The sequence below is a fragment of the Coffea arabica genome, chromosome 4e, assembly GCF_036785885.1.
Source record: "Coffea arabica cultivar ET-39 chromosome 4e, Coffea Arabica ET-39 HiFi, whole genome shotgun sequence".
NCBI lineage: Eukaryota > Viridiplantae > Streptophyta > Magnoliopsida > Gentianales > Rubiaceae > Coffea > Coffea arabica.
The window spans coordinates 7,276,516-7,300,393 of record NC_092317.1 but is presented as its reverse complement, the minus strand read 5'-3'; the positions used below and the strand labels follow the sequence as shown (position 1 = coordinate 7,300,393).

The following is a 23,878-nucleotide window of genomic DNA, read 5'->3' as shown; positions in this document are numbered from 1 at the left end:
GTGAGTCTTGTCAGTTAGGAAAGCATCATCGTGTTTCTTTTGCTCCTAGAGTCAATAAACGGGTTTCTGAACCGTTTTTGTTAGTTCATTCTGATGTTTGGGGTCCTAGTCGAGTCACTTCAAAGTTAGGTTTTAAATATTTTGTAATATTTGTTGATGATTTTTCAAGAGTTACATGGCTTTATTTAATGAAAGATCGTTCAGAACTATATTCCATTTTTTGTGCATTTGTTGCAGAAATAAAGAATCAATTTGGTGTGCCGGTACGTATACTTCGCAGTGATAATGCGAAAGAATATTTTTCCACTCCTTTTAATACCTTTATGAGTAAGTCTGGTATTATTCATCAGTTCTCTTGTCCTCACACTCCACAACAGAATGGAGTTGCTGAAAGAAAAATTGGACATTTAATCGAAATTGCTCGAACAGTGTTGTTGCACATGAATGTGCCCAAACAATTTTAGAGTGATGCAGTTCTAACTGCATGTTATTTAATTAATCGCATGCCATCTAATATTCTTGGAGGTCAATTACCTCACTCCATTCTTTTTCCTCATGAACCTGTGTTTAAATTACTTCATCGTATTTTTGGATGTGTGTGCTTTGTTCATCAGCTTACTCCCGGGGTGGATAAATTAGATTCTCGTGCCATTAAGTGTATTTTCTTAGGATACGCACGAGCGCAAAAAAGGTATCGATGTTACAGTCCAGTTTTAAATCGATTTTTTACTTGTGCTGATGTTACTTTCTTTGAATCCACTCCATATTTTATCAAACAAAGTATGTCTTGTGAGTTAGACCAGTGTCCCTCTTTTTCCTCTCCTGTTTTACCAGTCCCTTCCCCTTTATTACCTGAGTCATCTAGTCCACCAGATTCCATAGCTCGATTATCTCGTCCTCATCTTCAAGTTTACTCTCGTTGTTCTATGGTTGAGAAAGTTCCTGATATGCCACACACTTCACCAATTAACTCTCAATCTTCAAATCCAGGTATGACGCCCTCCTGTGAGTTAGATCTTCCTATTGCTCTACGCAAAGGTAAGAGACAGTGTACTTCCCATCCTATTTCTAATTTTGTTTCTTATTCTTGTCTCTCTATGTCATATTCTTCTTTTGTTGCTTCCCTTGATTCTATCTCTATTCCTAATTCTATTACCGATGCTCTTAATCATCCTGATTGGAGATTAGCTATGCAAGAAGAGATGTCTGCTTTGGAACAAAATGGTACTTGGGATCTTGTCCCTCGTCCTTCAGGTAAGCCTGTTGTTGGTTGTAAATGGGTGTACACTATAAAAGTGCAGTCTAATGGTTCTATTGATAGATTGAAGGCTCGTCTGGTAGTTAGAGAATTTACTCAGGTGTATGGAGTAGACTACTTAGAAACATTTTCTCCTGTTGCAAAGATTACCTCTGTTCGTCTTCTTATCTCTTTGGCAGCAACTTATAATTGGCCATTGCATCAGTTGGATGTGAAAAATGCATTTCTGCATGGAGATTTGGAAGAAGAGGTATATATGGAACAACCTCCTGGATTTGTTGTTCAGGGGGAGAATCCGCGGTTGGTTTGTCGTTTGAAAAAATCCTTATATGGATTGAAACAGTCTCCGAGGGATTGGTTTGGCCGGTTTAGTAGTGTTGTCATGGAGTTCGGTCTGACAAGATGTGGAGTAGATCACTCTGTATTTTATCGGCATTCTAATGCTGGTAAAATTTTATTAGTTGTTTATGTGGATGATATTGTGATTACAGGTGATGATGTTGTGGGAATTCAGAAACTTAAATCCAATCTGCAGGCAAACTTTCAGACAAAGGATTTAGGTCATCTACAGTATTTTCTGGGTATTGAGATAGCTCGGTCTAAATATGGGATTTATTTATGTCAAAGGAAATATGTACTCGATATGTTGAGTGAAGTTGGGATGTTAGGTTGCCGACCTGTAGATACTCCTATGGATCCCAATGTGAAATTAGCAGGAGATCAAGGTGCATTACTTGATGATCCTAAGCAATATCGAAGACTTGTGGGTAAATTAAATTATCTCACTGTAACGAGACATGATATTTCGTTTGCAGTGAGTGTTGTGAGTCAATTTCTTGATACCCCTCGTACTAGTCATTGGGATGCTGTTATACGGATTCTCAGGTATCTTAAGAGTGCTCCTGGAAAATGGTTGCTGTATCAAAATCATGGACACACTGATATTGAAGGATATAGTGATGCAGATTGGGCTGGTTCTGCCTCAGATCGAAGATCGACTACAGGATATTGTGTGTTTGTTGGTCGTAATTTAGTGTTGTGGAAGAGTAAGAAGCAAACAGTTGTATCCAGATCAAGTGCAGAATCTGAATACCGCGCTATGGCTCACACTGTGTGTGAGTTGGTTTGGTTGAAGAGCATGTTACTTGAACTTGGGTTTGAGCATAAACAGCCTATGAATTTAGTGTGTGATAATCAGGCGGCTGTTCATATTGCGTCTAATCCAGTGTTTCATGAAAGGACAAAACATATTGAAATTGATTGTCATTTCATTCGAGAGAAATTGCTTGACGGGGTCATCAAGACATCTCATGTACCGTCTGTAGATCAATTGGCTGATGTGTTTACCAAGAGTTTAGGGGGCTCTAGGGTGAAATACATTTGTAACAAGTTGGGTGCTTATGATATATATGCTCCAACTTGAGGGGGAGTGTTAAGAGAATATAAGTATTCTTGTAGATAATAAATTAGTAAGGGTATTCTTGTAAATAGTTTGTTAGGTTTGTACTCCTATAAATACTAGTTGGTCACTCATAATACGGTGACTACATGTTTTCTTCCCAAAATACCAGTTAACAATATAAAATTTTCATGAGAAAATTTTGATTTATATTGTAATTACAATACATAGGGTGCTATGAGTAGTTATATTGGCAAAATGTGATTAATGATTAGGATAAAAATTAATTTTTAAATGAATAAAATTGAAAGTTCAAAAGATGATAAAAAAGTGTTTACACCAACTGCAATTGCTCAGGCATATATTGTACAGATATATCTCTCATAATCTATAGAATTGCAGAATTTCTTCTCATCTATGAGAATAACTAGGATCATTGGATCAACAATGAAATAAGCTAAGATTAAGATGAATTCTCATCTTGTGAGCAATTCCGTAGTTTTTTTTTTTTTTTTGGTAGGAAAGACTTGCATAAAATAAAAAGGTACAATTCCGCAGTTATCTGGCATGCATTTGCTTTTTCCAATTTTATATGTTGTTACGCAGGAATTGTGGTGAACATTGACTTGCAGCTAATTATATGTGGTCTTTCCGAGTCTTTACTATAACAAAACCCTTTTTATTTCTGGAATTCATCGATAGTGTTTGGATATGAGATTATTTGAAAATAATAGTATTTTTTGTAATATGATGCAAGTAAAATAAAAGAAAGTGATCGATTATTGTATTTAAAATGCAAGTAGAATAATATTTGTAATTTTTTGCTTAAATTACATAGTCAAATGGACCCGATGACACACTTGAATTTCGATGTGTTACACCCATTGATTCATCAACATTTATTCGTGAATGATTATAATATTCTCTGCTATTGTTATACACCGGCATGCCATTAATGGAAAATTTTATTAATTTGCATTTCTATTTTCTCTTGGCTTGTTTTTTCAACGATTGCTCGTGGAGCACTCGCTAATATATCTAAATTGCATCCAACCTACTATATGAGTATACACACTAATCTTATATGCCTCGTCAGTGTATACACTATTACCATTATATATATGATACATGTGCAAAATTTGAATGTGAAATTCAAAATTTACTTATGTATCATCCATCTAACCGTAATAATATATACACTGACAGTATATATAAAATTTATTCAAAGAATATTCCGGGCATCATTTTGACCATACCATCCTTCTCCTGAATTGACGATCCTTTGGAAGGACGGAATGGACTGAATGATTTCCTACGTCCCAGTCAGACAAAGGATTACAGCAATTAGCATTATTTTAATAGCAGCACTTTTACTCGCATAATTTAATGTAATTAAGGACTTCGTTGATTAAATATGTGAGTTAGCAGCACGAAATTTTGTCTGTAAGTATAAATTCGATCCTCTTTCTTGTCGGCAGGGAATTTTTGTGAGGTAAATTTGAGATTTACGTAAAGAAGTAGTTCCCAATATAAAATGATGGGGCTTTGGCTTAAAGAATCATTTCTACGGACAATTGAATTTGAGAGAGTCTCGGTCAACATTTACCTGTTGCCGGGTCGTCCTAGTACAAATATGGCTGGTTTTGTGACCTTCCCCCGGTTTTAACCATTTTCGGTCAGTTCCAATCCCTGTAGGGTCCATTCCAACTGCAGCTTGAAATACGTGCGAAGACCGCTGACCACTTCGTCAAAGTGGATAAGAGCTTGAGGTATTCGAAAACGTAAAAACCAAATAAATAGTGCTTCAAATATTGACTTTGTACTATGAGACTTTATTCCTTTTACATTCCTCGTGTGTTGATTTTGTATCTTTTATGTTCTTTATATGTGAAATGATGATTTTTTTAGTCCATCGTCTTATTTTTTGTTCAAAAAAAAAATTTAGTACACTTCATGCCTCACAAACTTTAGGGGTAAAATTGAAAGATTACAAAAAGAAAAAGACCTTCATATTTCTTTCTTGTTTATCCTAATTTCTTAACTCGGAATGTGGCAAAAACGTACCATGACTGCTTCTGGCCGCTGAACTTTAGGTCATAAAATTTTATCAAACTTCAACTTTGGACTCAGTTTTTTGTGTGAAATCTGATTTCGACATTAGTTTTTGGCAAAGATGAACAAATGTGGATCAAAATAAAAAGAAAAAAAATTGGCAGGCTGAATTTGATTTCAGTGTTAGTTTTGTATTTTTTTCTAAAATTATACAGCCACTATTCATCCCCACCAGTATACAGCCTCAAGTATTTAAAAAGAAAAAAAAAAACCAAATCAAAATGTGCCAAATTCGGAGTGAAAGGCAACAAAATCATCCCCACCAATAGTGTCAATGCTTACCAGCATCACCTTTACCATTACCACCACAGCAGTCATAGGAATGGATTGTACTCGCCGCAGTCAGTGATGCTGCTGACTCCTTTTCCTCGCCTACAGGCTATTATTGCCTCCACCCATGCGTCAAGGAGAGCAAGAATGATCATTTAAATAGATATGTTTAATTTGAATTTGTGAGAGATTAAAATGTTTTATTGTCACATGTAGAACCCAATTTAGGATTCTAATAAAAATTAATGTTTGCAAGTTTACAAAATTGAAAGAATAAAATAATTATTTAAAATATATGTGAGAGAGAAGAAAATAATAATTCACACTATTATTGAAATTTCAAACAATGGAACAAAGTCACATAACAATATAACCTTATAGATTCTTCTTTCTGGATTCTCTTAAGAAAATATCTCAACTAATTCTCTATTATAACTTTCCACACTTATTGAGTAAGAAATCACTTACATCAATAATTACGAAATAAAACACGAACTCGTAGATCACACAACTACTAAAATCTGACTCCAATAATACTAGTAAATAAATAAACAAATACTTCTAAGATTTGATTTATTTTATCAACATTGTCCCTCTTAAATCAAACTCTCCATTTAAGACGGGCCCATCATTCTTGATTAACTAATGTTATTGAGAAATTTGTAGTCATAGAGACGATCTGCAACACCTGGAAATTAATTTTTATCTTTACTCGTGATAGTGGATGAAGTTTACACTTTATAAAAAATTTCTCAACAATTTCTTCTCTATCAGAATAGTCATTTATGCAAATCTATTCATCACCCAAGTCACCATATTTATTTTCAATATAAGTGCCCAAAAATACAAATTCATAATTTCTTTCTTGCCAAAATGATCATCACCAAACAATTCAAAAACTCCACTACCACAATTCCTTATACGATAAGAATGAATTGTAGTTAGAGAGGGGTTTTAAATTTCAACTGCACGAATAGGGACATTTTCGAAATGTGGAATGATGTGGAGTTTATTTTTAGATTTTGGTACAAGTGATGGTAGCATGTATTTTGGTATGTTTACAAAAATCTTCTCATGTTTGTACATTTAAAACATTTATTTATGGAGACATTTGGGTATTTTTGGAATGTGAAATTATTTTATAATCATTTTTGCATCGGGTACAAGTCATACAAGCTTATGTATTGGTGTAATTACTTAAATGATGTTACAAACACATTCACTTGAAGTGTGTTATTTATTGTGGAATTGAAATGAAGACACATTACTCTAATCTTACAATCTTTCCGCTTAAAGATATTCAATTGCCTGAAACATATTCAATTGCTTTTGCCATTTACATCTCAATTAAACTAAAGAAAACATGGGTATGTTAATGAATTAATGCCTCAACATCAGTTATGGTTTCAAATGCCTTCTTCTTCACATTCTTTGATTTTTTGCCTTTCGACTTTCAGGATTGGGCTATTTTGCTACCTTTATACTCTGCATTACAAAATGGTTTTTAGGTGAAACTATTTTTGGTGGTTCAACTTGAGGTAAGTTTTGTTCCTTAATTTTATTATTTATGTGGGTGGGTTTGGAGGTGTGTAGTATTGGGTGACTATTTCCATTGTAAAATTTGAAAATCTGGTTGTATAATTTAACTGTAATATTATGATTTTTTCACAAATTTGGTTGGTCTGTAATTTGAATGGTGTGGTTATGATGTAATAGGTTTGGAGCAACTATAAGAAAAAAAATTTCCCTCTTGCCCGGGGGGAGGGTATCTGGAATAAGGTAAACCCAAAAAGCACCTTAATTAGTTCAATTATGGAGTGTTTTTTGGCTGCATGGAGTAAGTGATTCATATATGAAATTCATTTTGATAGTAGTTTGACAGTGAAGCATTGTGAATTGGTAGGTTACATGGTATACTATTGATTTGCGTTTGAATTGTTTAGCCACCGATGAATTAGTAGAATACACACCTTTTAAGTCATTCATATTGGTAGTGTTTCACATATACCTTCTAATTAAACAAAGGTAATAGAAATGATTCAATTTCCTTAGGCAGTGATGAAGTTGTAGAAACTCCTTCAAGCAAACAACTTCAGTGAGTGCTTTTTTATATTATAGAACATTGAATGCTTTCTTATACAGGTGAACAAAACTAAAATTGTTGCAAAAAACTAAAAAGATGAACCAAAAAGAAACCAAAAAGATGTGAAACAAAACTTCACAATATACAAGAATGAGTGTGGCTTTGAATTTTAACCCCAAGAACAAACATATAACTAATGAAATTACTTGTAATCAATGAAATGTAGATTGAATAATAATCTGAAGAGAAGGAAACTTAAATGACTTTTTTACATATGCTATAATCCTTATTGATCAACCGATTGATTAGCATTTTAACCTCAAGAATAGACATACAGTTAATGAAATTATCTGTAATCTGTGAAATGCAAGTTAAATAATAATCTAAAGAAATGGAGACTTAAATGGCCTTTGCAGACAATCTATTATTGAAAACATATGCGATGAAATATTATCGTTTAATATGATATCGCACTCTTATTTTCATTTACTTACTCTTCTACCAGTTTAAATATTTTCGAAACTCCACAAAATAACAACACAACTACCAATAAACAATTATCTTAAATCCTCTTTAACCACAGACACCAAATATCTGCGCGATGTGCGGGCACTCCCTACTTGGTATTAAAAAAAAAACTTTACACTGTCAATCAACTCTTTAAGAGCAAAAACTTAATTGAACCGGTCAAACGTGGTTAAGAAATGGTAAAAATTGAGGGGTTCAATTGGAGTTCACCAATTTTTTATTTTTTAAAACAAACATATCAATTTTAGTCAAAATTTTTAATACTAAAATAAATAATAAATGATTAAACTTTTGAACTCGAGTTGAACCAGTCGAACCGATTCAATCGAGAATCAAAATCTTTTCCATTCATTCCTGTTCGGGTTTAAAAGCATTGATCAAGAGATGGGAAAGTGAAGGGAGGATGGAAGGTGGCTTTGTTTTTGGTCGTTAGTGGAGTCCATGAAGTTAATTAGATTACAATCATTTGACTAGGAGATGGTAACATTGTCCTTTAACAATAAATTATTCTGGCAATAGTAAGTTTAAGATAGCTAAATGTGATGCGTATCCAACTTTAAGAGCTTAATTAAGTGCTAATTGTGGAAACTTTCCAAGTTGCACTATAGAAAAGTTTGATTAGCACAATTCATTGACTACTTTCGCATAAAGCACATGTGGCCGCCCTCGGCATATAAGATAGCTTTCCAAAAGAAGCTTCATTCTTATATCAGCTCCTGCAAGACTCAACTCTAAGCTTCAGAAAGCAACCAACGAACAAAAAAGAAAAAGGAAAAAAAAAAAGAAGAACCCATGTACTTGTCTTTTACAGAAGATATCAAGCATGGGCAGATCTTCCAGTTATCTGGCAATCTTTTATTGTATTTTTGCTTATTACTTGTCCCTGTTTTGCGTTTCTCAAGCTAAAGATACACTAGGAGTTGACGAGTCCATAGCTGTATATAAAGGAGACTACTTGGAGTCTGCCAACCAGCGTTTTCGGATCACAACCAACTATTCGCTGGCGGGATGGTACGTGACGATTCAATATGTGTCTATGGGTCAATCAATCGATGTCTGGGCTCATGACAACTACCTGACTCCGGCCAGCTTACAGCCAGCATATCTAACCATGAATGCAGATGGAAGGCTAGTCGTATACGACAGTTCTCAACATCGGCTAATCGTTGTAAATTCCCAACAGCCTGTTATGATTAACAGCACTACTGCAACTATACTCGATAATGGAAACCTGGTTTTGAGAGCACCTGGAGGGAATACTGTTTGGCAAAGTTTTGATTATCCCACTTATGTATGGCTTCAGGGCATGAAACTTGGGATTTTCCAATCAAGCACAAGAGTTCTAACTTCAAAACCAAGCTTCGAGCAGCCTGCTTCTACATTAGGCGTTGATTCCAATAATACAAAGGAAATTACTATTGTGCAATACGGATCCATGTATTGGCGAAGTGGGATATGGAATGGACAAAATTTCAGCTTTCTTGAATTCTCTGATAATTTTGGTTTGAAATTTCACTACGTTTCTAATCCGAATGAGACCTATTTCACATGGAATAGTAGTACCGATCCCTTTGTCTTTTTTATGTTTAGTGAAAGCGCAAACATCACTGTTAGTAGTGGGGATTTTACCAATTTTCAGACATTGGCAGTTTGTGATGTGATTGATTACAGGACGAGGAAAGATCAGTCCGTGGGGTGCACGAATTCTTGTGGCGCTGGTGATGGGTTTAAGGAAATAATGGGTGACTTGGATGTCTGGAATGAATTGTCATATAATGACAATGCTCTTCGTTTTTGTAAGTTGAAATGCAGAAGAAACTGTTCCTGCTACGCTTATTCTAATACTGCATACGATCAGAACGGTGTTGCTTTGGGCTGTAAAATAGCTAGCAGAAGCAAAGGAAAACTTATTTCTTCGAATAAACAAAGAATTTTCTTTCGCGAAAGCTTTGTCTTGGAGAAAGGTATGCGAGACTTTTTTCTTTTTCATTTTTTTTCCCTTTAATTGTGTCCTGTTCGAGTCTCTGATTAGGTAGAAGAAATATGGAATGTAAAGAAAAAAGTGCACAGCTAACTTGTACAGTAAGGATAAGACCATCTAATTTCTTGTAGCCATGATCAAGCCGCAGTATGAGACCTCAGGGTTTAGAGCACCTGGGTTCAAATCTTTCTTCAATCCCTCTTCTCGTTTCTTAAACATCACCTCTTCTTTGCTTAAAAAAAAAAAAAAAGTGTATTTTCACTTTTTGCCGTGAATGTCGTTTGGCCACAACAGAGCTAGGTCTTCCTCCTACCCAGCTTGCTCCAAGCCAAAAAATGAAGTCAAAGACATGGAAAGTGAAGTTATCTGTTGGTGCTCTAGTGACATTTTTGGGGGCTCTTGCATTACTATACTTATTTTGCAAGCTGCAAAGCAGAATGCGCCACCATAAAGGTACATTACTTTTCGTAATAATACTCTTAATTGCTAATTGACAGCAAATTACAACTGTTAATTGTATGGGTAAAATGCACTTTACTCCCTTGTGATTTAGTAATTTTTCATACAACCCTCTTGTATTTTAAAAAGATATATATAACCTCCTCTTTGTTTGGACTAAAGTGTCAATATAATGAAAATGATTCTCTATAATGAAACCTAAGAAAATGTCGAGAATATTCTTATTTAAAAATTAAAATAGTTGAAGTGATCAAAATATATAAACTTAATATACATGATACTTTAACTCCTTGTAATTTTATATTTTACTATATAACCTTCTTATGATTTAGTATTTTACCATATAACCCTCTTATGGTTTTCAAAATATGTACATAAACCCCTTGTGGCTAATTAATAATTTCCAATTTCACACATGGGTACTTTTGATATTTTAGTTGATTTCGTTATGGAATGCAAATTCTGTGACTTTGACACTTGAATCCAAATTATGAGGGGGTTATATATAGTTTTTGAAACTACAAAAGGATTATATTGAAAATCACTAAATTACAGGGGTAAAGTGTATTTTACCCTAATTGTATTCTATCCTTAAACACTTTTAATATTGGCAAGGGTAGAGACTCATACATTATCGTTTATCTATTGGGTTTAGGGAATTTCCAGCAACCAGAAAGAAGGGATGATGAATCACCTATTTTCGAGTTTACCAGCATACAGATTGCAACCAACCATTTTTCTGATGAAAATAAACTTGGTCAGGGAGGATTTGGTCCTGTATATAAGGTAAAGATGTTATTATCTCTAAAAACCTATCATAAAAAATGCCTATTGGCATTTGCAATATCTCATGATCTTAGACTAGTGTCCTCAAGTTATATATGCAGTCATTATTTCAACTTTGCACCTCCTACATTATTCCCTATTTCCATTTCCAGTTGCACTTAAAGTCTAATTTATAACAATTTGTACAACAAGCTTTCGTTTTAGTTCCATTTTGACCCATTAGTTAACGGATTTGAGAAGATTAATGATTTTATGCAGCCACAAATAATTCAGTTTTACTTGCTTCCCCAACTTATTACTTGTTGTTACATTATATGACCCTACCAAACTCTAATAACTGGACAAATTGCACCTCTTCATTTAACTGCAACCTATCGTTAGGCATGCACAGATTTGTCTTGGTACTTGACCTTCCCATACTTTGATATATATATATCCATGTAATATTTCTCCTATGGTTCTATACAAAATGATTAGATCCTCACTGTGTTTAGTACTTAAGTAAGGATAACATTGGCATGTTGACTAACGACTTTATGGAGATTGTTTTTTTATCAAGTTCTACTTTACATAAAACTACAGAAGCTTATATAGATATTTACAAATATTAGGAGATGATGTGGTAATATACAAAACTACAAGAGGGTTTTAAGTGATCTTATAAGTAAAGGGCAATATACTTGTTCATTAATACTTATTTAACAATGTAACTGATCAATTTATTGTGTTCAACCAGCTTAATCAATTATGGGTACCTGTAGTAGGACGATGGATCCTAATTCTAAAAATACACGAGTTGTTGATTAATTATTCGTTCATTGGAGTCCAATTAAATGTTCTAGTCACATTTTTATGTTCAATATAGTTATGTATATATATGTATGTATGTGTGATAAAAGATTCGCAAATGTGTTTCTTTAAATTCGGCTAAGATATGTAAAATATCCAGTAAATATACTATATATGCCTATTACATTAAAAAGGCTTGTAACTGTATATGATGCAAAATTTAAGGATGCAATGTGTTCAAATATTAGAGGTTGGAGGTCTAAAGTTAAGGTGGGCAACAAATTAGGTCGTAAAGTGAAAGTGGATATATGAAATCGAAGTATATGGAGTTCAAACACATAAACTTTGATGATTTTCAAAATGCGGTTAACGAAAGAATCAAAATGGGACGAACATGAAAATTTAGGGTACAAAGTCTTTAAAATTAAGAAATAGGCTACCAAATGAAAATAGGCATTCAAGTCAGAATACAATTGTTCCTTATAGCCAGCAATAAGAAGCTGTTCAAAGACATTACTTAAGTATTAGCAATTCTGCTCCCTTGGGTTTTCTTTTTTTTCAGAAATGTAATTCGAACAGGTATGTTCCCTCCATCCCCTTTCGATGTGCTTTAACTAGCATATGTTGTGGTTCAGGGTAAGTTGCCTACTGGGCAAGAGATTGCGGTGAAAAGATTGAATACAATGTCATGGCATGGTATTGAACAATTCAAGACCGAAATTACAGTGATAACTAAGGTGCAACACCGAAACCTTGTAAAACTTCTGGGATATTGCATTCATGGGGAGGATCGGTTATTAGTGTACGAGCTCCTGCCAAACAGTAGCTTGGATTCATTTATATTTGGTGAGTTCAACTATCTGCATACTTTAGCCCACATGGGTATGCCTGCAAAGGGATATCAACGTGGGAAACAAAGACGACTATATATATCTACATTTTCATGACTATGGCAGGCTTTATTATGAATCACCAAAATGCTCATGCTCTTTTCACAGATACTACAAAACGGGCAGTACTTGATTGGAAAAGACGTTCTCAGATTATTGAAGGGATAGCTCAAGGGCTACTGTACCTCCACAAGTATTCTAGATTAAGAATCATCCACAGGGATCTCAAAGCAAGCAACGTTTTGTTGGACAATGACTTGAATCCCAAAATTTCTGATTTTGGAACTGCAAGAATTTTTGGAGATGATGAGTCACGTGCAAATACATTGAAAGTCGTAGGGACATAGTAAGTGTTCAATCTTATTTGCTTAATCAAACTTCAGAAAACCATGCATGGAAGTTTCCAAACACATTAGCAACTTAGCTGTGATATGTATAACTTAATTAATGTGGCCATGAAACAGTGGTTACATGTCTCCTGAATATGCTATGAAGGGTATCATCTCTGAGAAGTCTGACGTTTATAGCTTTGGAGTCATGATGTTGGAGATTATAACTGGAAAGAAGAACACTTCTTTCAGTGATATGGATGATCATTTAAACTTAGTAGGACATGTGAGTATATATATCTTGAAACATTTACAGTTCTTGTTGATAGTATATTAGATTTTCTTAGAGCACATCAATTCCATTTATTTACATCTTCTTGCCTCTTTACATTTCAGGTGTGGAATTTATGGAAAGATGGAAGGATTTCGGACATTGCAGATCCTAGTTTAGGTGAGACAATTCCCATGCTTGAAATTTCAAGATATGTTCAGGTTGGGCTCCTGTGCGTAGAAGAAACTGCAGCCGACAGGCCAACCATGTCTGATGTGGTTTCCATTCTCAACAATGAATCACTGGTCGATCTTCCTGTTCCAAATCAACCGGCTTTTTCTGCCGCCAACAGATACCGAAATAATAACAACTTAGTTCAAAATCCGGAATCCTCCGATAATACACTGACAATTTCGGATTTGGAGGCTCGATAATTAGTATATTTCTAGTAAATAATCAAATTTGTATTCTTCTCTAGAAGTGGACATTTTCTTTGTTTTTTTCCCCGAAATTTTAGTACATAGCAGTAGACAAGAAAAGCTACACCAGCTTTTCCTCACTTGTACCTAGAATACATACTTAATTAACATCTAAAAGAATGTTTTCCGTAGTGTCTTTTTGACCATACTTACAATTAAGGAGCCATAGTAAATAGTTCCTGCAAGGACAGCGCTGGCTTCATGGTTTCCCAATACAATGAGGGATTCAAATATTTTCATTGTTTTAACTGGTATTTTTCTCAATTGAGACATAATCTGGTTACCATGATCTCTACCTTGATTTTCTGTGACACCCCCTAGGACTGCGAACCAACTCGCAAATGCGCTCGGTCAACGCTCAAAAGCAGTGCAGGAAACAGGATGCATCAATTGAAAATTTTCGTTTTTGTTCAAAACCAAACTGAAATTATCCGCTGCTGCCTGTGCAGAATTCTCAACAGAAAGTTAAAAGTGATAGATATGGAAAATGAATCTTCTAATCAAGAGCCAATAGTACAACGGTAGTAAGAGAAAATACCATTTGATTTGCGTGGAAACCACATTTGACAAGTAATTCATTGATTTTTTGCAGAGAATGAATCGCAGGCAAATATTAGTTCTTTTGCTGTTGTGCACGAAAACAACTATTATAACATTTAATCCATCGTCCAAAATGGTGACCTTGTTGATGGAACAGGAAAAACCCGGTCGATTAGATGCAGGAAGCTTCGTTTCTGAATCATTGTTAAGCATGGAACAACACCCGACATGGTTGGCCTGCCTACTGCATTTTCTTGCACACACAACAATCCAACTTGAACATCTCTTGTAATTTCCAGTTTGGAAACTGTTTCACCCAAACTACGATCTGCAACCTCTGTAACTCTTCCTTCTACCCAAAAATCCTACACCTGAAACAGAAGTAAGTAATGAAAAGCATGTGTTTTTGTACTAGATCATTTCGGGAAATTGAACTAAAAATAGAAAATGATGTGTAATTTGAATAAGGTATCAGCTAGGGCTGTGATAATGTGACTACTTACATATCCTATTAAGTTCAAATGATCATCAGAGTCATAGAAAGAAGTATTCTTCTTTCCACTTATGATCTCCAGCATTATCACCCCAAAGCTATAAACGTCAGGCTTGACAGAAAATAATACCATTCATGGCATATTCGGAAGACACGTAACCACTGTTTTATCACCAAAATTTTTAGTCTTAGCAAAGTTAAAGAATTCGGAAATTTTCATATTCCTCATAAATCAAATAAACGAAATTGAATTCTTACTATCTACCAATGACTTTATTTGTATTTGCGTGCAATTCAGCATCTCCAAAAATTCTAGCTGCTCCAAAATCAGAAAACTTGGTATTTAAATCATTATCTAAAAATAAATTAATTGTTTGTCTTGAGATCTCTGTGGATAATTTTTAGCCTGGAACTACCCTTGAGTTATTCCATCAATAATTTTGTTTCACAGTGTCAGTGTCAGCCTAGCAAAGTATTTTTGCCGTTGGTGTTCTTTTCAATCTCTACACATTTCACCACTCCATCACCAATTCCCCCTACCCCTACCATACTCCAGTTTGGTAGTTTCCACCGTGTATTCAGGGTTGAGCCCTGGGATCTAACAGCGTTATAGTAAGCATGAAGGGGATAAATGAATTTTTTTTTTATATACATATGTTTATAAAGCACTTACCTAAGTTTCAACTTTTACCAATAGGATACACAAAAATATCAATTTAGTATTTATAAATAATGGGATCCATAAATTTTCGACTTTTCCAATCTAATACTAATTCTTTTTCTCCAAATCTGACAATAACAAATTGTTAAGTAAATTAGCAATTGGAGTGCGCAAAACCATCTCAGTGAAAGAAGTTTACCACTCAGGCCTGAGCCTTTAGCTTCAATATGCATATCTCATGCCATGCCACATAGTATCATTCTTTGGCCTTTTTTATTTGGGGATAGAATAGAGGCCAGAGCCAAATTACAGATTTATATATCTGTGATGGGTATCATTGCAAAACGCAAAGTCCTAGTTTTGTTGTATTTTTTGTAAGAGTGAATGGCCCAAAAGGTCACTAAACTATTAAAAATGGCACCCTCTGGTCACTAAACTTTTTTTGTGGCCGAAAAGGTCACTAAACTCGCAAAAACTCTCCAGCGAAGTCATTTTACCGAATTTCAGCGGTTTCTCATCCGGTAACATGGTCAATATGGAGTGGAGGAATATAGTAAAGGGGCAAAAATGTCCAAAAGATTATTGGAATAGGTGAAGCCATAGATTGTCTCAATCCCAAACCACTTTTGAACCCATAGATTGACTTCGTCTTCTCCGGCAGTAAAAAAAGTGACTTTGACCACCTGTAAACCAAATCAGAATAGCAAACCTCTTCGAATTACAGCCTAAACCCATCTAAAAAACAAGAGTAGCCGAGGAAATTGTGAAGCTGGTGATTTCAATGAAGTGGGTGAAGCGATCGAGGGATGAGTATGCTGACCCGTACACGATGTATGGTAAGTTATTAAAAAATTTATTTTGGTGAAGAAGAATGTTGGTAAAAGATAGTGCAAAGTCTGAAAATGTTAATACGAAATGCAAAAATGTCGAAGAGGTTTTAGGGTTTAATGGGTTATTTTATATATAACAAAGGGGGCATGAAAGGGACAAGAGAGAATGGTCCTCCCTTTTGTCGTCATAGTAGGTTACAAGGGGTCCTACATTCGCATATCGTTAAACTAAATTAATTAGGCAGAAAAAATGTGAAATTTATTGTATTTGTTGACTAACTGCTGTATAATATTAAGGTTTTGTGTGGGAATTAGAAATGAACCTGTATTGAAGACTTAAAAATTAATTTCAGATTGTAGTTTTTATTAAAAGATTGGATATCTATCAATTAACAATACCTGCAACTATTTGATCTTTGTGATGCAGAGCATGGATGCTCATTATTTACAGTTAAGATGCGGCATGTTGGTAGAATTGAAGGGGATAAATATAAGAGTTATGTTGGTGGAGAGGTAGACTATTTTGATCTTTGTGATGGTGATACAATGTCATTGCATGAGATTAATGATATGGTGAAAGAGTGTGGCTACAACAAGGATGTCATATTGTACTATTATCTTGATCCAAGAAGTGATATCAACAATGGATTGAAAGAACTCCAAACTGACGAACATATCAGACAGTTTTGTAGTTGGGTGGAGCAGTTCAAGTTGATGGAAGTGATATGCGACCATGTTCCAGATGATGAGGTGTTAAAAATTCAAACAAAGACCATCGTAGAGCCACCGGATGTGCGCAAGTCTACAGTGATCGTTGAGGAAATTGATGATGGGGAGGAACGTCAAACAATGAATGCGTGTAATAGTAAATCTGTGAAGAAAAAGGGTAGATTCCGTACACGATCATTTGCTGCTTTAGAGTGGAAGGATAGCACTATACAAAAAAAAGCAGTGCATGAAGCTATTGACCAAGGTGATGCATCTACAATTACAGCAGGCTTGCACTCAACTTCTGGAGATGGTGAAAATGAGGGAGAAGGAGGCGAGTGTGATGATGGGGATGGAACATGTGATGCGAGGGAATTTGAACAATACACAGATTATTATCGGGACGATGAAATGTATGAAACACAAAGTATGTAGCAGCCTCCAACACAATGTGGTCAACCACATGAAACTCATGCTGAGTCAAGTGAAAGGCAGCTAGAAAATGAAATTGATATTGGCGAAGGAGATAGTGAAAGGCAGCCAAGTGAGCAACCTAGCCAAGCAGGAACTCAAGCATCAAAAATTACAAATTTGAGGAGGAGTTCTAGGTTGAGCAGCAAATGGAAAGGTGATGTCACAGCTGCTGAAACTACACGGGAAAGTGAAGACCGTGGCCCCCAAACTACACAGCAAACACGGGCAACTAATGCTAGCAATGAAAATCCACTTTTGAATGATGGAATGGAGATGGAACTCAACAGCAATAATGAGTCGTCTGACGAGGAAATCCAAGAGGTAAACATGAATTATACTAACTTTGATATGGAGAAGTTTATGAAAAATCCTGAATTTGAGGTTGGTATGAAATTTGGAAGTAAGTGTCTGTTTAGAGAAGCTATTAGGAATTACTCGATTCTTACTGGGAGACCCGTATTTATGTACACAAATGACAAATCTAGATTGAGGGCAAAATGTGTGGCACCCTGTCCGTGGTTTGTGTATGCTTCTAAAGTTCCAGCATTGAACAACTCAGATTTTGTTTTGAAGACATTGAATGATGTTCACAATCATTGCAGTCATGCCTGGAAAAATAAACACATGTCTACCTCTTGGCTGGCAAACAGATATGAAGATCAAATAAAGTCAAATATGTATATGCCAGCAAAGCAAATTAGACAGGTTGTGGATGAACAATATAAGTGTGAGATTAGTAGAAGTATGGCTTACAAGGCAAGGACTAAGGCTAGGAAGAATATTAAGGGAAGTGTAGCAGAACAATATGCTTTTGTTTGGGAATATGCTGCTGAATTACAGAGGACCCATCCAAATACAACAATTGACATTCAATACAATCCGAGAAATGATCCTGATGAGAGACCTACATTTACCAGATTCTATTGCTGTTTAGGACCTCTCAAAAATGGGTTTAATGAGGGTTGTAGGCCCATTATAGCACTTGATGGGTGTCACACAAAAGGAGCATATCCGGGACAATTGTTGACAGCTATTGGGCCAGATCCCAATAATGGATGGTGGCCCATTGCTTGGGCTGTTGTTGAAAAGGAGGCAAGAGAGCAGTGGCATTGGTTTCTGAGCTTATTGATTAAAGACTTGCAAATAGCCACTGCCAGCAGTCATTACACATTTATTTCGGACCAACAAAAGGTGAAGCACTCATATCTTATCATTATTGTTGATATTAGTTACTATTTGGTTTATTAGAGTTGACCAATTTTTCACAATTTGTTATTGTAGGGGCTTGATAGTGCACTTTTGGAACTTCTTCCATATTGTGAACACAGATTCTGTGTTCAACACATGTACAGAAATTTCAAGAAAAAACATCCTGGGCAGATTTTAAAAGATAGACTATGGAGCATTGCAACAGCTACAACTGTTGAGTTGTATGAGGCAGAACTTGATGACTTGAAAGAGTATGACCAGCTTGCATATGCATGGGTCAAAAGGGCACCACCACCACAGCATTGGTGTAAGGCATTCTTTCCTCATCATGTTAAATCTGATATGTTAGTTAATAATCTCTGTGAGACGTTTAATGCAAAAATATTAGAATACAGGGATTTACCTATTATTGGAATGATGGAAGGAATTAGGGAGTATTTAATGGGTAGAATAGGAGATAGGGCGGCTTGGATGAAAAAATGCCCTGGTGCTGTTGGTCCAACTATTAAGGAATTGATTGAAGAGAGGGCAAAACAGTCTAGGAAATGGAAAACTGTGGCAAATGGTGATGGGGGTTATCAAGTCAAAGGGCCTAAAGGGGAACAATATGCTGTATATGTACAAGAAAGAACATGTACTTGTAATTTATGGCAAGTTAGTGGCCTGCCATGCTGCCATTCCATTGCAGCACTTCATAGAATGAATGAGGACCCGTGCATGTATACTGATGGGTGTTACTCCAGGGAACTATTTTTAAAAATTTATGAGAATGTCCTCTACCCTATCAGTGGAAAAGCACTTTGGCCAACTAGTACAAATCCGGTGTTAGGCCCCCCAATACCATGTGTGCAAGCGGGAAGACCTAGAAAGGCAAGAAGAAAAGATGTTACAAAGAATAGAAGCCACTCTGGGTCACAAAATGCAACTGTCCACAAAATGAAAAAACATGTTGTTATGCATTGTAGAAACTGTGGTTTGGCAGGTCATAATCGAGCTACATGCAAAGCTCAAGATGGTGCTGAAACTGAGCATTTAAGACAGCAAAATGCAACTGGCCAACCAAACAAATTTGTAGCTCCGGGTTGTAGTGAAGAGGATGCTGTTCCCAAATCTAGAGAAGAGAGTGTTATGCATGAATCTGGTGAACAGAATGCTGAAAATGTTGACGTTGAAGTTGGCAATTTTTTCCAACAATATGATAATATTGCTGTTCAGCCATCAACTTTAGAAGGTGCACAACAATCAATGGAAGGAGCAAATGTTGCTGCCGAAGGTGACACTAGTAATCCAACAGAGATGTTGAGGATGATTGCCAGTCCAACTAATAAGAGGCAAATTAGAAAGATAAAGACCCCTGTTAGCTATCAACCTTTCTAACTATTGTATATTGTAATTGTAGTTCTTGGAATAACTGAGTGAAATGTTATTTGGTTTTTGTGATCAGGTCCGGCGAACTCGACCAGATGCTCCCAGAACAACAACAAGTCAAAAAGATCCTCGTCCGGCTGCATCTACTGATAATACGCAGAAAAGGGTGGTCCAAAAAAAGAGAAAATTGACGGATGCCGAAAAGGGTGCGATCAATGCCAATTATGCATATTTGGGAAAAGAACCACCATTCAAGGTTGGAAATTGGGCAGGAAGATCATTTGGAAGAGGACGTGCAACTTAATGATAAACTGTTAAATAACTTTTGTAGTCTTTTTGTAAATCTTTTTGTAGATCATTGGGCAGGAAAATGTAATAGCTTTTTGTTGCCATTTTGTGGGAGTCAAACATACCTTTTGTCCACCTATTGTAATACAACCAATTCTGATCCAATGCAATGACTCTTTTATTTGCCATTCACTACTTAATCATTGGAATGGGCTATTGTTCTTGTCAAATTAATTGATTAGTCAACAGCAGAACTCATAATTAACATTTTCAAAGATCCAAAGTCAACACAATTACTAGCTTCATTAAGTACAATTGCATTGTACATACCAGCAATCCAAAATCTCTGCATTCTACAAACTAGTATTTCGCAACATTTCTTTCATACACTAGCAATTTGCAACCTCTTCGAATTTGGCATTGTTGGCTCATGCATCCATATTAACCACACTGTAACAATCACCCCAATCACAAAAACACTTTTTGCTAGCTTTCTTGTCCTTTGTTTTTTTTCCAATTGCTCCTTTAGTCTTTTTATCTCCAGTGCCATCTCGTTTGCTTTGCTTTGCCATCCCCGAACCTCCTTTTGCAGAGCTTCATTCTCAGCTTCTAATTTGTTCTTACTTCTTAACAGGCCAGGTATTACTTGCTTAGCTCTCTCACAAATTTCTTCATCATACCAGTCCCAAAATCCACACCCTCTAACCTGCAGCAACAAATATTTACATTTTATCCATCTTGTAAACTCGCAAATATCCATTAAGTAATTATCTTACCTGATTTTGAGCACATTCAATAAATCTTCGCGCTGGATTTCTTTCTGTCCATGAGGTCTTCAAAATAGTTCTAGTTCCGCACTTGCAGAATGGAATCGGTTTATTGCGTCTTGCCATGAGTCATTGGACAGGATGAAATGGAAGGAGATTTTTCCTTGAATAGATGAGAGAAGATTTGTCTTTCAACAAATGAAAAGAGAACTCAGCTAATTTCTAGATCTGAGGCACGACTTGCGAGAGAAAAAAAGGTTGACCATATTTTGTTTGACATTTTTGCCCCTTTACTATATTCCTCCACTCCATATTGACCATGTTACCGGATGAGGAACCGCTGAAATTCGGTAAAATGACTTCGCTGGAGAGTTTTTGCGAGTTTAGTGACCTTTTCGGCCACAAAAAAAGTTTAGTGACCAGAGGGTGCCATTTTTAATAGTTTAGTGACCTTTTGGGCCATTCACTCTTTTTGTAATAAGTAATTTTCTTTCTCTAGTTTTTTTTTTCTTTTTGTGGTCCATTGAACACAAACAGAATGACGCAATCCCCCATCATGTCCGTAGCTAAAGGAGATTTTACTGGATCAGTAGGATCAAGAAGTAACGTAATCTTGATTGCAAATTCAAGCTCATTTTTGTCAAAAAAAAAATTAACACAAAGTATTACTTTCTTGCCAATATCAACACAAAGTACAGTGCCAACTCCACTGAGAGTAGTTCCCTAATCGCCTATACCAAGTTGTAAAGGCTTCAAATCCTCACTCGTGAAAGTTTTCGGTCCCAAGTTGGTCAAGACACTTTTAAATGGATTCCACTAACTCAACACTCTAAAATTAAAAGAATTGTCATGTAACGAAATTAGTGAATTTTACATGAAAGAATTTTTTACGTCCACAACTGGACTGCGAATGTCCACGACTAGAGGTGGCAATTTGGATTGAGATCCATTTATCTATCCATATAATCCATAATTAAATGGATTTGGATTATCCATTTATAGTATTGGTTTTAAATGGTTGACCAAAGTAAAACCATTAAATTAAATGAATTTATATGGATTATCCACAAAAATCATATATATCCATTTACTTAAAAACATGTTTCTATCTTGTACATTTAAGGAAATGCTTTCATAATGAAAGCTTCATCTGATGTTGAAAAACGAGAGGGACCACCCTTGCTGTTAGGCCAAGTGTTGTACTTAGTCTGACTGGCATGGCACTTGGCTTCCCTTAAGCAAGGTCTCGGATTCAAGTCTTGTGAATGGAGAGACAGGTGCTGGGAGAGCTTGCACCTCTTATGGGGTGCAACCTAGCTCAACTCCGGATTTGTCAGGGTCCAAAGTGGTTACTGCATACCGGGGGATCTGACCAAAAAAAAAAAAGTTACCAAAATATTTAAATGGATTATAAATGGATAATTGATTTTTATTTAATCCATTTATTTAGATCCATTTATTAAATGAATCTAAATGAATTGAATAAATTTCATCCACCGTTCATTAAGTCAAAATCAATTATGAGTCATTTATCCATATTGCCACCTCTATCCACGACCAAGGATTTGAAGCCAGTTGTAAAGAGGACACAAGCCGTATGCCAACAAGCCCGGAGGTCCCCTGTCGAACTAGAAGGATGGTGTACTTTTCTTTCTGAACAAAAAATCATTTTTAATGGCCCAGTTTAGTAGCCAGCACATTGAACCAAGAAAGGCCTCCAATACAATCCAGGCATGTCAATTCTATTCCGGGCCACCGCTTCATCAAACTGATTTACTCGCCCACGCTTCTTAGGCAGTCCGCAATGGGCGACGGCTACAAAATTATATATTTTTTTAATTTGGAAGAAAATCAAAGATATTTTCTGTAAGTGCCTATCCTTTCAAGTTGTTTACTCAGCCAAAAAAAAAAAAAAAAAAAAAATCGTCTGACTTATCCATTATTGCGGATGATCAATTTGAAGTTTGTCAGATTTCCCGATTGTTGCGGATGATCAATTTGACTGATGGGAGCTTTTTCCCCTTCCAGTAAACTTCGAAGACTTTGAAGTCAAAAAAGGGTATCCCTTTATCCACTTGAGATCCTTGGTGACATATTTTCTATGCCAATTCAATGCCACCACTAATATTGTACCAAGTGTTTTATTATTATTTGCACTTTAATTTTCTAATAATTCAAATTGATTTGGTTTAACACAAGTTTTCTCTACCCTTTAAACCTTTGAACAAAAATTAACCGACCGGTCTAATTCATATACCAATACTTTTGAGTTAACCACAGAAAATCCTAAACAAAATTGCCTCCAAACCCTAAACGAGATTCTACACTATATTAGAGTCAAGAACGGTTGCTAGAGCGAACATCAACAATTCTAGGTAATTTATCTGCACTATTTTGTGTTAATCACACCATTAATTTATGGGCCTCTGTTGCAACATCCCCAAGAGAGTTGCAGCATTCCACAAACAGAAAAGTACGTGGACCACAAACACAAGTACCAAGCAAATTGCTACAGAAAAAGTCCTATAAAACTTCTCATCATTTCCATCAAGGTTAGAAACTTCCGAGGGGCAAAGGGCGATGATGTATAATATCTTGGGCACTGGAATATAATCCAAAAGAGTCACTAAACGCTGACGTCTGCGAGTCCCCTCTGACATTTGCTTACCGCCACTCCATTTCCGAGAGAGAAGGGCAAAGGCCAAACGGAGGCCAAAGGGAAAGCAGTAAAAGCTTCTCCCTCTCTTTCTTCTTCATAGCGTCAGAAGAATTAGTGGAGGCCCACCAGTTTCAGATATTTCAGGTTCGATTATAACATTGAAGATTCAATTTTTATGTCAACTTGATAGAAACTTTGGATTGGCATTGGATTGTAAATTTATAACCTTTGGATCGCCGAAAGGGTC

At 35.8% G+C, this 23,878-nt stretch overlaps 3 protein-coding genes and 1 pseudogene across 3 annotated transcripts; 3 read left to right on the top strand and 1 right to left on the bottom strand.

Moving 5' to 3' along the window:
* The first annotated feature begins 8,473 nt into the window (after positions 1-8,473).
* LOC113740660 (G-type lectin S-receptor-like serine/threonine-protein kinase At1g67520) lies at positions 8,474-10,125 on the top strand. The gene is made up of 2 exons (XM_072046419.1): positions 8,474-9,614; positions 9,926-10,125. Exons 1-2 carry the CDS (start codon positions 8,474-8,476, stop codon positions 10,123-10,125), a joined length of 1,341 nt encoding a protein of 446 aa, XP_071902520.1.
* Positions 10,126-12,305: 2,180 nt separating this feature from the next.
* Positions 12,306-13,785, top strand: LOC113740651 (cysteine-rich receptor-like protein kinase 19). Its single transcript, XM_072047431.1, has 4 exons — positions 12,306-12,511; positions 12,664-12,901; positions 13,020-13,170; positions 13,281-13,785. The coding sequence occupies exons 1-4, from the start codon at positions 12,349-12,351 to the stop codon at positions 13,587-13,589; spliced, it is 861 nt and encodes a 286-aa protein (XP_071903532.1). The 5' UTR covers positions 12,306-12,348; the 3' UTR covers positions 13,590-13,785.
* Positions 13,786-13,985: 200 nt separating this feature from the next.
* Positions 13,986-16,600, bottom strand: LOC140005438 (receptor-like serine/threonine-protein kinase SD1-7; annotated as a pseudogene).
* Positions 16,601-17,456: 856 nt separating this feature from the next.
* Positions 17,457-20,393, top strand: LOC140005984 (uncharacterized). Its single transcript, XM_072047430.1, has 3 exons — positions 17,457-18,531; positions 18,622-18,856; positions 19,994-20,393. Exons 1-3 carry the CDS (start codon positions 17,608-17,610, stop codon positions 20,065-20,067), a joined length of 1,233 nt encoding a protein of 410 aa, XP_071903531.1. The 5' UTR covers positions 17,457-17,607; the 3' UTR covers positions 20,068-20,393.
* Positions 20,394-23,878: the final 3,485 nt, after the last annotated feature.